General features: G+C 36.7%; 1 protein-coding gene across 2 annotated transcripts in view; it reads right to left on the minus strand.

The window, feature by feature from the left end:
• The window catches only part of LOC127218258 (protein diaphanous homolog 2-like), an 83590-nt gene that overhangs the window by 16143 nt on the left and 52316 nt on the right, over window positions 1-15131 (minus strand). Inside the window, exons 2-3 of one of the 2 annotated variants that reach the window (XM_051179275.1) lie at window positions 14947-14979; window positions 12260-12436 (exon numbers count right to left, since the gene is read on the minus strand). In XM_051179275.1, the coding sequence (XP_051035232.1) occupies window positions 12260-12436; window positions 14947-14979 (210 nt within the window). The remainder of the gene's footprint in view (window positions 1-12259; window positions 12437-14946; window positions 14980-15131) is intronic. The other variant, XM_051179277.1, reaches the window with a different exon arrangement.

Here is a 15131-nt window from a genome sequence, read left to right on the forward strand (position 1 = left end):
ATTAAGAACTTATTAAATATAACTATGTCATCATTAAATTATGCCAATGATGAAAAGTACAATCAATGTAATGCAAAAAAAAAAAAAAATACTGTTTGTAAAGTGTGTGTGATCTATGAAAGAATTACCTAAAACTTCGTATGTGAAACCTTTTAATCTGTCAGCAATAAACACTGGTATTATTATTTAGGTAGTCTGTTTGCTGCATCAAATATGCAGATAGCTATAGTATGAAAAGGGACTTATTGATGCACAGAGTAGATGTGAGAGTGTAAAAAATATTCAAAGTAAAAGTGAGCCACTTACCTTTTTTTTTTTTTTTTTTTTTTATTTGACAGGACAGACTCTAGCCCTGTTAATTGGCCTATAATATCAAGATGACCTCATTTTCACAGAGATCTACCAGCCTTGGCCTCATGAATATTACAATTACAGTCATGTATTACCACACCAGATATCTCTTTTTACTAACTGGCCTGTCATTTAAGAGTTTTCATTAGCTTCAAAATAAATCAAGTGGGTTTTGGGAGGAGTATTAGGAAACGATTAATAATAAAATAGCCAATACCTGTTTTAAAAGTCCTATTCTGCCGTAATTTTAGTATTATTCTTCTAACTGCTACAATGAGAAATGCTATTGGTACTTTTGATCCTCAAGCAATAAGAATATCAATTATCAAAAAGAGGTAGAATAAATTTGAATACTACTTTTTATTGTTTTTCCCCATAAGTTTTATGAAAACATTCCATTTCTCAAAAAAAAATGTTAAATAATCCATTGCATTAGCGATTGGAAGCTAATCCATTTGCTGTCAAGCAAGTAACACAAAAGCAATGTGTGAAAGGTACTATTTTATACACTTGGGGCATATCATCAAAAAAAAATCCAAACACATCATTTATACAAAAAATGATACACAGTTGCATGGTAGTTCTGGAAACTCTAAACTCTGATTAAGACAAACAGTAGAATAAAGGAACATCAAGAGACTATCCAGATCATCATAGTAATCATCAAGTAACAAGAACTTATTGTTTACACTATTTGTAATGATGACATCCACAGGGAGTGAAGAAAACAAAGAAATTTCATATCTGAAAACCTACTTCTGTGTTTAAAAAATAGTAACTTAAGTGCCTTCTCTTAACCAACTATGATGATGATACCTTAACTCTTTGCTATTATAAGGCTATTGGCCTCTGATAAGGTTCTATAAACTGTAACTACAAATAAGGAGAAGTCATCTATGGAAAATGTTCCATCTCAGAGTCTTTATTGCATACTTTATGTATCTCAATTATTTATTTATGAAAGTATTGATTTTATATATAGATTTAATGAAATGGTAAATATAGATGCCACCAAAACTCCAATGTTTTAGATTCATTATGTACCTAAGTGTATGTATCAGTTTGCCCACTTAATAGCTTTAGCAAGTTACTGAACAATCTTTCTTAGCCATCTCTCTCTGAAGCTCATTTTATTTATTTGGAAATGAGATCAAACAATTAGTACACACTTGGAAGAACAGTTATAATACACGTAAAGTATTTTCATGTCTGGGCAAAGAACATGTAATAAACAAACAATGCTGATTCTGAAGAGAACATACTCATTGGAAGGCAATATTTGTAAACTAAACATAGCATACAAGCACATGATAAAAAACCTTCTCTCAAAGAATAGATATAATCCTTTAAAAGTCTCTCCTTTATCTTGGTTGTTACCTTTTAATCAAACCATGTTTCTCATAAAACTATGCCTGATATGTGTATACTATTATTTTAAGGTAGTGTGTTTATTTATAAATGATATTTACACATATATCAGTGTTTCTCTTTTGCTGTTGTCAGAGATAAAGACAGTGTGACAAAGCAGTAAACTGATAAGAAATGTTGGCAACTCAATAATGATCAGAGTTTATCTGATAAGGAAAAAAATGCTACAATTGTTTCTAACATATATTCACTTGCATTATATTTGCCATATAAGTTTTCCAATCAATATGAAATGATTTGCCATTTACAGCACACACTATGCAATGATTAAATCTAGAACATTAATATATTATAAACTATTTCAAATGATTGTGTGCGAACACCTTTTTTTTTTTTTTTTTTCATAGAAATCCTTTTACCAAGTAACTTGTCCTTCAACTTAAATTTTTGGAGTCAAAGCATTTTTTTTAATTTAATTTATTATTTTACATGTCGATCCCAGTTCCCTCTCCCTCCTTCCACCTTCCCTCCCTTCCTTCTTCACTCCCTCCCTCCTGCTCTCCCTCCCTTCCTCCTTCACTCCCTCCCTCCTGCTCTCCCTCCCTCCCTCCTTCCCTCACTTTTACCCTCTCTGCCCTCTCACATGCACTCTAAACACCCTCCCTCCCATTCCCCCAACCCAATTCCATATGTAGGGGAATTCCTTACAGTTGGGGTCATGTATATCTGACAGGTAATATGAAGTAGGGATTAGGGCTTCTCTCCTGTCTCTAGAGTAAGGCAGTTATCCCTCCATGGGGGATGTGTTCACAAAGTCCTTTTGTGCACCAGGGATACATCCTGGCTCCACTGTCTGAGGTCCCACAGACTGTTCAGTCCTTCTGGCTGAGACCCATATTTAGGGTGGCCAGAGTCAGTCCCATGCTGGCTTCCCAGCTATCATTCTAGTGGCCGTTAGCTCCTCCTTGCTCAGGTAAGCTGTCTGTATGTGTTTCTGCCAAATGGTCTTGTCCTCTCCATCTGCATCTGGGTTCTAGTTCGATTCAGTGTTTATGTATGGGTGTTTGATCCTGTTTCCAACATGCATTAGTTGAGGGCTCCATGGATGAGTTAGTTGTTGATCTCACTCTCCGGGAAGAGCGTTTGTGATAACCTTTCCACAGAAGCTCAAATTGTTAGTTGGGAGCAGGCTTGTAGTTCTCAAGACCTTTGTGTTCAATTTTATCTTCAAACCAATATTGGCTCCCTCTTTTATGTTCTCTCTCTCTCTCTCTCTCTCTCTCTCTCTCTCTCTCTCTCTCTCCTGTCTTCTATTCCTGACCAGGCTCAATCTTCCTAGTCGCACATGTTTTCCTTTCCTCCCCCTCGTTTTCTCCTACTTCTCTCTCCATTTACTGTCCCCCCACGTCCCCTGAGCTCTGGGGGACTTGTCCCTTCCCAGTTCTGTGAGGGACATTATATGAATCTCTTAGAATAAACCTTGTATCCTACTTCCTCTGGTGATGTGAATTATAGGCTGGTGATCCTTTGCTCTAGGTCTAAAATCCATATATGAGTGAGTACATACTGTGTTCCTCTTTTTGTGACTGGGTTACCTCATTCAGGATGGTTTCTTCAATTGCCATCCACTTGCCTGCGAATTACAAGATACTGTTATTGTTTTCTGCAGAATAGTATTCCATTGTGTAGATGTGCCAGATCTTCATTAACCATTCTTCAATTGAGGGGCATCTAGGTTGCTTCCAGGTTCTTGCTATTACGAATATTGTTGCTATGAACATTGTTGAACAGATGTCTTTGTTGCATGGATGTGAATCCTTTGGGTATATGCCTAAGAGGGGGATTGCCGGGTCCTGTGGTAAACTAATTCCCATTTTCCTGAGGAACCGCCATACTGATCTCCAAAATGGCTGTATGAGTGTGCACTCCCACCAGCAGTGGAGGAGTGTTGCCCTTTCTCCACATCCTCTCCAAGATAAGTCATCATTGGTGTTTCTAATTTTAGCCATTCTGGCAGGGGTAAGATGGTATCTCAAAGTTGTTTTGATTTGCATTTCCCTGATAGCTAAGGATGTGGAGCATTTTCTTACGTGTCTTTCAGCCTTTCTGATTTCCTCTAATGAGAATTCTTTCTTCAGTTCTGTACCCCATTTTTTAATAAGGTTATTTGGTGTTTTGTTGACTAGTTTCTTGAGTTCTTTGTATATTTGGAGATCAGCCCTTTGTCGGATATAGGATTGGTGTAAACCTTTTCCCAGTCTGTGGGCTGCCTTTTGGTCTTGTCTAATGCACTCTTTGTCTTACAGAAGCTTCTAAGTTTGAAGAGGTCCCATTTATTAATTTTTTCTTGATGGGAGATTTCATTCTGTATATGTTTCTCATACTGGTTAATAATAAAGCACTGTTGGCCAATAGGAAAGGAATATATGAGGGACTAGGAGACAAGGAGGAAATAGGAAGTAGGAAGGAGGGGTCAAGATGGAGAGTCGGGAGAGAGCAGTATGCTTCAGCCGGCTCCCGGTAAGAAGAACATGTGGACACACATAGATTAACACAAATGGGTTAATAACTAAGGCAGAGCTAGCCGATAAGAAACTAGTACCTGGCCAACAGAATAACATCAAATAGAGTCTCTGTGTGTTATTTGGGGCTGGCGCGGCAGCAGGACAATACAAGGTGGCGGGTGGAAAAACCATACCCCTTACAGTTTCTCTCAGTGTCTGTGCCCCTGGAGTTATGTTCAGGAAGCGGTCTCCTATACCAATTTGTTCAAGGGTACATCCTACTTTCTCTTCTAAGAGGTTCAATGTGGCTGGATTGATGTTGGGGTTTTTGATCCATTTGGACATGAGTTTTGTGCTTGGTGACAGACATGGGTCTATCTTCAGTCTTCTACACACCCTCATCCAATTGTGCCAGCACCATTTTTTGTAGATGCTATCCTTGCCCCATTGTATAATTTCAGCTATTTTGTCGAAAATCAGGTGTTCATAGGTGCATGGGTTAATATCAGGATTTTCAATTCCATTCCATTGGTCTACCTGTCTATTTTTATGCCAATAGCAGGCTGTTTTCAGAACTATAGCTCTGTAGTAGAGCTTAAAGTCAGGAATGGTGATGCCTCCTGAAGGTCTTTTATTGAATAGGGTTGTTTTGGCTATCCTGGGTCTTTTGTTTTTCCATATAAAGTTGATTATTATCCTTTCAAGGTCGGTGAAGAACTGTGGTGGGATTTTAATGGAGATTGCACTGAATCTGTAGATTGCTTTTGGCAAGATTGCCATTTTTATTATGTTAATCCTACCTACCCAAGAGCATGGGAGATCTTTCCATTTTCTGGTATCTTCTATAATTTCTATCTTTAGAGTCACAAAGTTCTTATTATATAGGTCTTTTACTTGTTTGGTAAGCGTTACACCAAGATACTTTATGTTGTTTGTGGCTATTGTAAAGGCTGATGTTTCTCTGTATTCATTCTCTGTCTCTTTGTCGTCCGAAAAAAGTAGGGCTACTGATTTTTTTGAGTTTATCTTGTATCCTGCTAGTTTGCTGAAGGTGTTTATCAGCTATAGGAGTTCCCTGGTAGAGTTTTTTGGGTCGCTTATGTAAACTATCATATCATCTGCAAATAGAGACAGTTTGACTTCTTCCTTTCCAATTGGGATCCCCTTGATCTCCTTTTGTTGTCTTATAGCATTAGCTAGAACTTCTAGTACAATATTGAAGAGATATGGAGAGAGAGGACAGGCTTGTCTTGTTCCTGATTTTAGAGGAATTGGCCTAAGTTTCTCTCCATTCAGTTTGATGTTGGCTGTTTGTTTGCTGTATATTGCTCTAATTATGTTTAGGTATATTCCTCTTATCCCTGACCTATCCAAGACCTTCATCATGAAATGGTGTTGAATTTTGTCGAAGGCTTTTTCTGCATCTAGGGAGATAATCATATGCTTTTTATTTTTCTGTTTGTTTATATGGTGGATCATGTACATAGATTTTCGTATGTTAAACCATCCATGAATTCCAGAGATGAAGCCTACTTGGTCACGGTGGATGATTTCTCTGATGCATTCTTGAATTCGGTTTGCCAGTATTTTATTGAGTGTTTTTGCATTGATGTTCATCAGGGATATTGGTCTGTAGTTTTCGTTCTTAGTTGTGTCTTGTGAGGCTTGGGTACCAAAGTTATTGTGGCCTCATAAAAAGAGTTTGGCAATGAACCTTCTGTTTCTATCTTGTGGAACATTTTCAGGAGTAGTAGTATTAGTTCTTCCTTGAATGTCTAGTAGAATTCTGCGCTGAATATATCTGGCCCTGGACTTTTTTTGGTTGGAAGTCTATCGATGACTGCTTCTATTTCATTGCGGGTTATAGGTCTATTTAAGTTGTTTGTCTGTTCTTGATTTAATATTTGTAAGTGATAGTTATCCTGAAATTTGTCCATTTCCTTTGAATTTTCAATTTTTGTGGAATACAGATTTTCAAAGTATGACCTGAAAATTGTCTGGATTTCCTCTGTGTCTGTTGTTATGTTCCCCATTTCGTTTCTGATTTTGTTAATTTGCATGTTCTCTCTGTGCTTTTTCGTTAACTTGGATAAGGGTTTGTCTATCTTGTTGATTTTCTCAAAAAACCAACTCTTTCTTGCATTGATTTTTGTATTGTTTTCCTGGTTTCTATTTTGTTGATTTCAGCCCTCAAGTTGATCATTTCCTGGCTTCTACTCCTAAGGGGTGAATTCGCTTCTCTCTGTTCTAAGGCTTTCAGTTGTGCTGTTAATTTTATTATGTGTCTATCCTCTATTTTCTTCATATGGACACTTAGTGCAATGAACTTCCCTCTTAGCACTGCTTTCAAGGTGTCCCATAAGTTTGGGTATGTTGTATCCTCATTCTCGTTGAATATTAGAACGTCCTTAATTTCTTTCTTTATTTCTTCTTTGACCCAGGAGTGGTGCATTTGCACACTGTTAAGTTTCCATGAGTTTGCAGGTTTTCTGATATTTGTGTTGTTGTTGAATTCCAATTTTAAAGCATGGTGGTCCGATATGATACAGGGGACTATTCCTATCCTCTTGTATCTCTTGAGGTTTGTTATGTCACCTAGTATGTGGTCAATTTTAGAGAAGGTTCCATGTGGAGCAGAGAAGAAGGTATATTCTTTTGTCTTTGGATAGAATGTTTTATAGATATCTGTTAACCTCAGTTGAGACATAAGCTCTGTTAATTCTTTTGTTTCTTTTTTGAGTTTCTGATTTGTGGTCCTGTCTAGTGTTGAGAGTGGTGTATTGAATTCTCCCACTATTAGTGTGTGAGGTTTTATATGAGCATTGAGTTTAAGTAGTGTTTCTTTACAAATGTGGGTGATTTTGTATTAGGGGCAGAGATGTTCAGAACTGAGACTTTGTGTTGATGGATTTCTCCTGTGATGAATATGAAATGACCGTCTTCATCTCTTTTGACTAATTTTGGTTTGAAGTCTAACTTGTTAGATATTAGGATAGCTACACCTGCTTGCTTCTTATTTCCATTTGATTGGAAAATCTTTTCCCAACCCTTTACCCTGAGGTAATGTCTATCTTTAGAGCTAAGATGTGTTTCTTGTATGCAGCAGAAGGATGGATTCTGTCTTCGTATCCATTCTGTTAGCCTGTGTCTTTTTATAGGTGAGTTAAGACCATTAATGTTGAGGGTGAGTAAGGATCATTGATTGTTGATGCTTGTTTGATTTAGGCAGTTGTTGTTGGCAGTGGTATTGTGAATATATTTGTTCTGCTCCACCCTAGGTTTCTGGTGTAGTTGGATTATCTGTTGCCTACATTTTTGTGGGCGTAGTTCCTTCCTTGGTTTGGAGTTTTCCTTCCAATACTTTCTGTAGGGCTGGATTTGTAGATACATATTGGGAAAATCTGGTTTTCTCATTAAATATCTTGTTCTCTCCATATAGATTTAGAGTTTTGCTGGATATAGTAGCCTAGGCTGGCATCCGTGTTCTGTTAATACTTTTAGAACATCTATCCAGGACCTTCTGGCCTTTTGGGTTTCCATGGAGAAGTCAGGTGTAAAGGTCTGCCTTTATATGTTACCTGTCATTTTTCCTTTGCTGCTCTTAATATTCTTTCTTTATTCTGTATGCTAGGTGTTTTTATTATTATATGTTGAGGGGTCTTTTTTCTTTGGTCCAGCCTATTTGAGGTTCGTTATGCTTCTTGTACTTTCATGGGCATGTCCTTCTTCAGATTTGGAAAGTTTTCCTCGATGATTTTGTTGAATATGTTTTCGGCAGCTTTGACCTGGGCTTCCTCACCTTCCTCTTTGCCTATTATTCTTAGGTTTGTCCTTTTCATGGTGTCCCACATTTCCTGGATGTTTTGTGTTAAGGTCTTGTTGGATTTATGATTTTCTTTGGTTCGATGAATCTATTTCTTCTAGTTTATCTTCTGCGCCTGAGATGCTCTCTTCCATCTCTTGAATTCTGTTGGTTATGCTTGTGTCTGTAGTTGCCGATTTTTTGCCCACCTTTTCTATTTCCAGTATTCCTTCAGTTTGTGTTGCCTTTATTTTCTCTATTTCAGTTTTCAAGTCTTGAAATGTTTCCTTCACCTGCTTAATTGTTTTTTCTTGGCTTTCTGTACTTTCCTTAAGGAATTTGTTCATTTCTTCCACTTTTTTGTTAGTTTTCTCCTCCATTTCTTTAAGGGATTTTCTCACATCTTCTTTGAGGGCCTCTATCATATTTATGATGGTAATTTTTAAGTCGTACCCTTCTGCTTCCTCTGCTTTGTTGTTGTGGTTCCATTCTAGTTGGTGAAGATTCCCTAGATTCTGGTGGTGTCTTGCTTGTTTTTCTGTTGTTAGGTGTTCTCTTGTATTGCCTTCTTCCCTTACCTTCTTCCAGTAGGTGTTGGTGGGGTCTCCCCCTCTCTCTATGGTACTTCCCTGATGGGCTTATGTGGGTCTGAGGTTCAATATCTGTAGCTCTGTGTGGTCCAAGCTCTCTTAGAAGTTTCTCCACAGTCAGGGACCTAGGGATGAGGATCCATTTGAAGATGCCAGCAGGTACTCACAGTGGTTCCACAGAGATAGGCAGATCTCTAGGAGGAGCCCAGGACTCCAGCAGAGGACTGGAGTTGGGATCAGAGACCAAGCAGGTGGTCCTGGGTGGATAGGCATGTCTCCTTTGTTCAGAGTTGCTCCGAGAAGTCTCCGAAGTAGGGTGGACAGTTGGCTCCACCCTCTTTTCCAGTGTTCAACCAGAGCGGGAGGACCGTGGGTAGGGTAGGGCACAGGGTAGGGGGTATAGGCTGGCGGTGGGGATGGGTGGGGGTGTATCAGAGCTCCAAGGGTGCTTTCGATTGGGACCGGAGACAGGAGCAGCAGGATCAGGGGCCAACCCAGGTAGTCGAGAACACCTTTTATTATACCTTAACATTTTCAATACAATGTGTTATTAATTTTAGTCAATACTTTATATAATAGATCTCTGTACTTTATACAATGGATCTCTTTAACTTATTCCCCCATACCTAACCAAAATCTTATAATCCTTTGGCAATCATTTCACTGGTCTTCCCCCAACTATATCAATCCCTGTGTTAAAGCTAGTTTTTCTTGTCAACTTGTCACAATGTAGAGTTTCCTGGAAAGAGAAAATCTTAATTGAATAATTGACTCCATCAGAATTACAACCATGTCTGTGAGGAAATTGTCTAGACTGATAATTGATATGGGAGGGACCAGCCCAATGTGGGCATTGCCATCCCAGAGCAGGTGGTCCTGAGCTAATTAAGAAAACTAGCTGAGCGTGAGTCTGGGAGTAAGCCAGTGAACAGTATTGCTTCAAGTTTCTAGCCTCCAGCTTCCTGCCCTGACTTTCCTCAGTGATGGACTGTTACCTAGAAGTATATACTGAACCAAACATTTTTCTCCTCATGTTGCCTTGGCCATAGTGTTTGTCAGGGCAACATAAAAGCTAATAAGAACTCCACTATAACCACCATTATACTCTTTAATGCTATGACATCAGCCTCTTCAGGTTCTGTACAACAGTGACATACTCAGTATTTGCTTCTGTGCCTCGTTCATTTCTCTTTTGTATAAGCCAACCTATGCCTACAATGTGGTAACTCATCTCATACCTGTTTTGAATGGCCATGCTCAAAAAGACAAGATAGCACCTATACACAAAGATATGGAAACAACAGGACTCATTGAGTTGCTGATAGGAATCTCAATTAGCACTGGTGTTAAAGAAAATGATATAGTCATCAAAATACTAAACAGCATAATCAAGTAATCACATCACTGGATATGAACACATTGTCAATATACAAGTATATAATACTTTTATGTAGGTGGCAATGATATATATGATATGCAAGAAATTAAATAATAACACAATATATTTCCTATAAAAATATTCCTTTAACATCCTCCTCCAAAGCCCTATGGAATAAGACAATCTCATTAGGGAAAATGTAGCACTAATTTATACATTTGCTTAAATAACATTAATGAATCCAACAAGAAAATTGTTCTACAAAACATCAAACATTTAAAGATTTTTTTAAAATATATATTATAGTAAACATTAGAATTAACATGAAATCATAGAACATGATTATGAAAAGTTATGAAATATGTTTTCTAGTGCCTCCAAGTTATAAATTAATGGGAATCACTATTGTATAAGGTATAAGGTTTCAAGCCCATAAAAGTCATGGTGCACCTTGGAGGAAAGTAGTAGAAATACAACTTTTTTTTTTTCTTTTAGATGGATTGAGATTGGATGTCTCTATGTATTGCATGCTAGCTTCTTAACCATGAACGTCTCCCTCAGCCTCCATGGTATTGCTATTACAGGCATGGACAATAATACCAGGTAGTACATACCATAGCTTTACACTGAATAATTGGGAGGGAGAAAAAAAATGGGAACTACTTGTATACATAGACATAGGATTCAGACATGAAACAGTCATCCATGGTAAACAAGAAACAAAGCAGTCCAATTAGTCCAGAGTCTAAAAGCAAGATACATGTAGTAAAGGCCAATGAATATTCACTTTCCACCCTTCCATTTTATTCCGTAAATTAAGCAACAAAGTCATCAGCATTGAACTATGGGAAGGGTTCTAATGTTTCACCTGCAAAGATGTGAATTAGTCACCTAAGGGCACAGGTGTAAGAACATTGGGGTCATTAAAAATGACTGTCTGAAGACATAAAGGCCCATGTGGTGCTTTTGAAAAGAATTCTCTCAGAATTATTAGGGGTATACTGGATAAGGACAGGAAAAGCATGAAAAATGGGCAGAAGAGCAGGTAGGAAGCAATCTACAAGAAATACCTCTAAGAAGGATTATTTAAGCAAAGAGGAAAAGCAGCCAGTAGATGAGGAAGGACATAGATCCAACAGCTATTACAGAAGCTGAAACAATAGGATTTGACCAGCAACTAGAAGTTAAATGGAGGAAAAAATATGGATGGAGCAGAAAATAACCACATATTGCTGAAATTTACAGAACCTGGATACAGCAAGGACACTGAACCAAGAAGACAATGTCAATGCTGCAAAAACTGACCATCAACTTAAGGCTAGAAACATAAGTTTTGCGTGAAAGAGGGAAGGCTGAAAAAGACAGCGTTACTAACAAAATAATCTCAAAGAATGTTTCTGCATTTGTTATTATTGTCACCATTTCTGGCAATTAAGAAATTGAGTGACTGAGAAGTACTAATAATACAAGATACACTAGGGTTTGTTTAACAAAGGAAGGGATGCTACAAATTTTATTATATTCTTTATATAAAATGTATTCTGATGCGTGAGATGAGTTTGTTAAAGTAACAAATAATCTTTGGTAACTCTAAAAGAGATATGGTCAAGCTAACCAATATGAAATGGCCCAATATTTCATTATCCCTGTTCCAGAATAAAGTGTTGAATAATCCAAGTATTAAATTTACTATTTTAGAAATAATTTAGGACACACACACACAAAGAAAGAACATTAAGAAACACCCTACAAACCGCAAGTTGTATGACTGTTGCTAATGTGAGAAAATGGAATTAATTAATTCCTTGGTTCCAATTACCATTTTTGTTGTTTATTTTACACTCTGCCTTCCCAACTATATTTCATATACTCAACAGACCTTATAGACTTGGACACACTTTGCTTTGGACCAGCAAAGACACAAATTAGTTAATTGATAAATTGATTTGCTGTGCCACAAACTACAAAATACTAGAAGACAAAGAGAAATAAATCTGTCCCTGATTTTAGGCACTCTGAGTAGAACAGATAGGCATGCTAGCTAGCAAATAGATAGATAGATAGATAGATAGATAGATAGATAGATAGACAGACAGACAGACAGACAGACAAGTCTAGGTATTCCTGGGAATATTTTTGTTTTGACAACAAGGGTTGGGTCTGTCTTTTATATGACATAAACAGCCACCTATAAACATCCCTATTTAAAATGCCATTCTAGACACACATAGTTTCAAATGACAATGAAATTAGAGGTGGAACTCACCATCATTTTCTCAAAGAGATCCAGAACTTCCTTTTCAGACAAATTCAGAGATCGTTCATCATATAATGGCTGAGCCGTTGGAAACTCACTTATCATGGCTTGAGAATCAATAGGATGTTGAATAAGAGGTTTATCTTTTTTGACGGTAGACTTTCTGAAACTTGTAATTCGGTCACGCTACAAACATAAAAAAACAAAAAAAAGCCATGAGAAAAGGATCAGAAGCCAGGCATGTTAAGAATGGAAGCATCAAAATGGTACTTAGTATAATATCTATTATTATTGTCTCTTGACAAAACATTATTGTAAGCAGCAAGCTCCAGTTAGAGATTGGACCGTTCTGCAACCCTGAAGTCAATCCTAAGCTTCAGAAGGCTGGGGGTGAAGACACATGCCTCAAAAGTAAAACTGAGTCAATTGTCATTTCTGTTTTGCAAGGAATGAAGTGAAAAGACACTTTGGATAAAATTCTTGTGGTGACTGTTTCTAGGAGAATGGGTCTTTGGTGCCAAGTTTGTGCTATCGAAAGAGTAAGAAAACAGCGACTGATAGCAAACTCAAAGGGAAGTTTAGGGTAATGTTTTTCTGCACACTGCAAATACTGTAACAACTATGTATATGAATAACTATCAGTGTAACAGTTGACTAAGAGTCTGAAGACAGATACAGTGACTGCAAATTCAAACTGAAAAATCAGTATCTCAGGATCAGTCCTCAGGAAATCACTTTATCTCTCACTGGTTCCTCTGTACAAGACAGGGTTATTGTGAGAGCCAAAAACACTTGTTTTGTGTTGATGCTGTTAGTTACTGTTACTACTATATCCCCAACTTTTTCCTTCCCAAATGGTTGGCATCAATAGTAAGGAAAAGAAAGCCAAAGCACTCATTCCATTTGTTGGAAATGGAAACAGAAATACCTTCCTCCTCCAAATACTGTTATGATGTATGGGTAGTTGCTTTAAACCATCGATACAATCTCTAACACTTAGCTTGCTCTTTGATATCAAATGAGTCAAGGACTTTGGCTGCATGTCAACAGGTCATTCAATTTGAAAATCACCAAATATCTGACATCAAACATTAGTAATATTCATAAAACTGAAGATAACTCAGTTTTATTCTGGTGTCTGTTAGGAAGCACATGCAATATTAAGTCAAATTAAGCAAGCAGACATGTTAGCTAGGGGACAGTGAATGTACACTGCCATGTTACCATAGTTCATTTAAATAACCTTTAAGAATACAAAAACATTACAGACATTACTATGGGTTATGTAAAATTTTGTTAACCCCATAAGAGAATATCATCTTTATTTTATAGATTGAAATATTGGGTTTTTAGAACCATAATGTGTACTTTGAAGAAAGCAGTTTTAAGCAGCTTAGTTAGGATTACAAAAATTATTTGAGTATATGGTTGCTTCCAGGAGATTATAGAAACCACAATAGTTTAGAGCTGGGAAGAAAAATAAAATGGCATCTAAACCAACTTCCTCAATTCACAGAAATGGTGACTCAAGCACAGGAGCCCCTGGTTCTGATCTAAAATTTCCCATTACAATTATTTCTTTAAAATTATTTGAACTGTATTATTAACTTTTATTTTAACTCTTTGAGGGCCGTTAAGTTGGTTTAGATAGGGAGTGTCTTTACACAACTCAAGAAAAACAATTTTAGTAATCCCAAATAAACTGAGTCAAATTTTACTTAAAGAGATGGTGGACATGAAAGCATTTAAATATGAAATTTGCATTAAATTAACATATCTCTTCTCCAATCACTTCATAACACTGAAGAATACTTATACAGTCCAAGTTTTTGTACTGAGTATCAGCATTACTAACATATAGATTTGATATTTCTATGCCCTTCACTTTAATTCAAAAACTGCCTTCTTCTTTCAGCTGTATTTTGGTAAGAAGTCAAGCTGCATACTTCATCCTCTTAGAGCAGTAATGTTATTTTACATCTTTTGTGGACAGGTAACTTCAAGCAGACAAAAAAAGAAACTGTTTAAAATACTATTCAAGAAAGTTTAGGTATAAAGAGTACATTTAAATATTAGCTTATAACTTTTAATGAGAATTACTATTGCAGTCTGAGCTTTTTAGATTCAATAAGCACATATCTAAGATAATAAACTTAATTTCTTTTGAAATTGTAAATAATTTCCTACAATATTGGTATTGAATGTATCCACAATTTATGTGGCTACCAAAAGAGAAAATGTCCATGTTTTCTAGGGTCCACATTTATGCACCAAACTTTAAAATACTTTTGGTACATGTTACATTGATAAAGAAATAATTTAGCTGGGATCTGACCCAACTGTTTATGTAAGGTTGTAGCAGTTGTTTCTTTTTATTGAAGATGGGTGAGGTACTACCTAGCCCTAGCTAACCTAGAACTTGCTACGTATACCGGGATCACCTCCAACTTGGAATAATCCTCCTTCTGTCTTTGGAGTACTAGAATTAAAAGTATGCACTATTATGCCTGACTACAGCTCTTTATGTTAATATGTGAAAAAGGAGAGATTGCTCTATTGGCAATTATCCTGTTCTGTTCTACTTTCTAAACATCCAGTCACTATATGTTGCATATATCAATGCTTTAATGTCCACTTATACAAGAAAATGTAACATGCATAAGCAATACAATAACATGCTGCTCACACCACCTTACCACATCATCTGCCAAAGTTTTTATTTGAATGTTCTAGTAAAACCAAAAGGAAACAAACAAAAGAAACACCAGTCAGATAAGAGAAATTCATAGATCAAAATGTAAATTGAAAATGTAAATTGTACAAAAAAATACAAAGTTCAACATTCAAATAATACAACCATTACAAAATGAAAAAAATGTAG

This window comes from Phodopus roborovskii, unplaced genomic scaffold, assembly GCF_943737965.1.
Source record: "Phodopus roborovskii unplaced genomic scaffold, PHOROB, whole genome shotgun sequence".
NCBI lineage: Eukaryota > Metazoa > Chordata > Mammalia > Rodentia > Cricetidae > Phodopus > Phodopus roborovskii.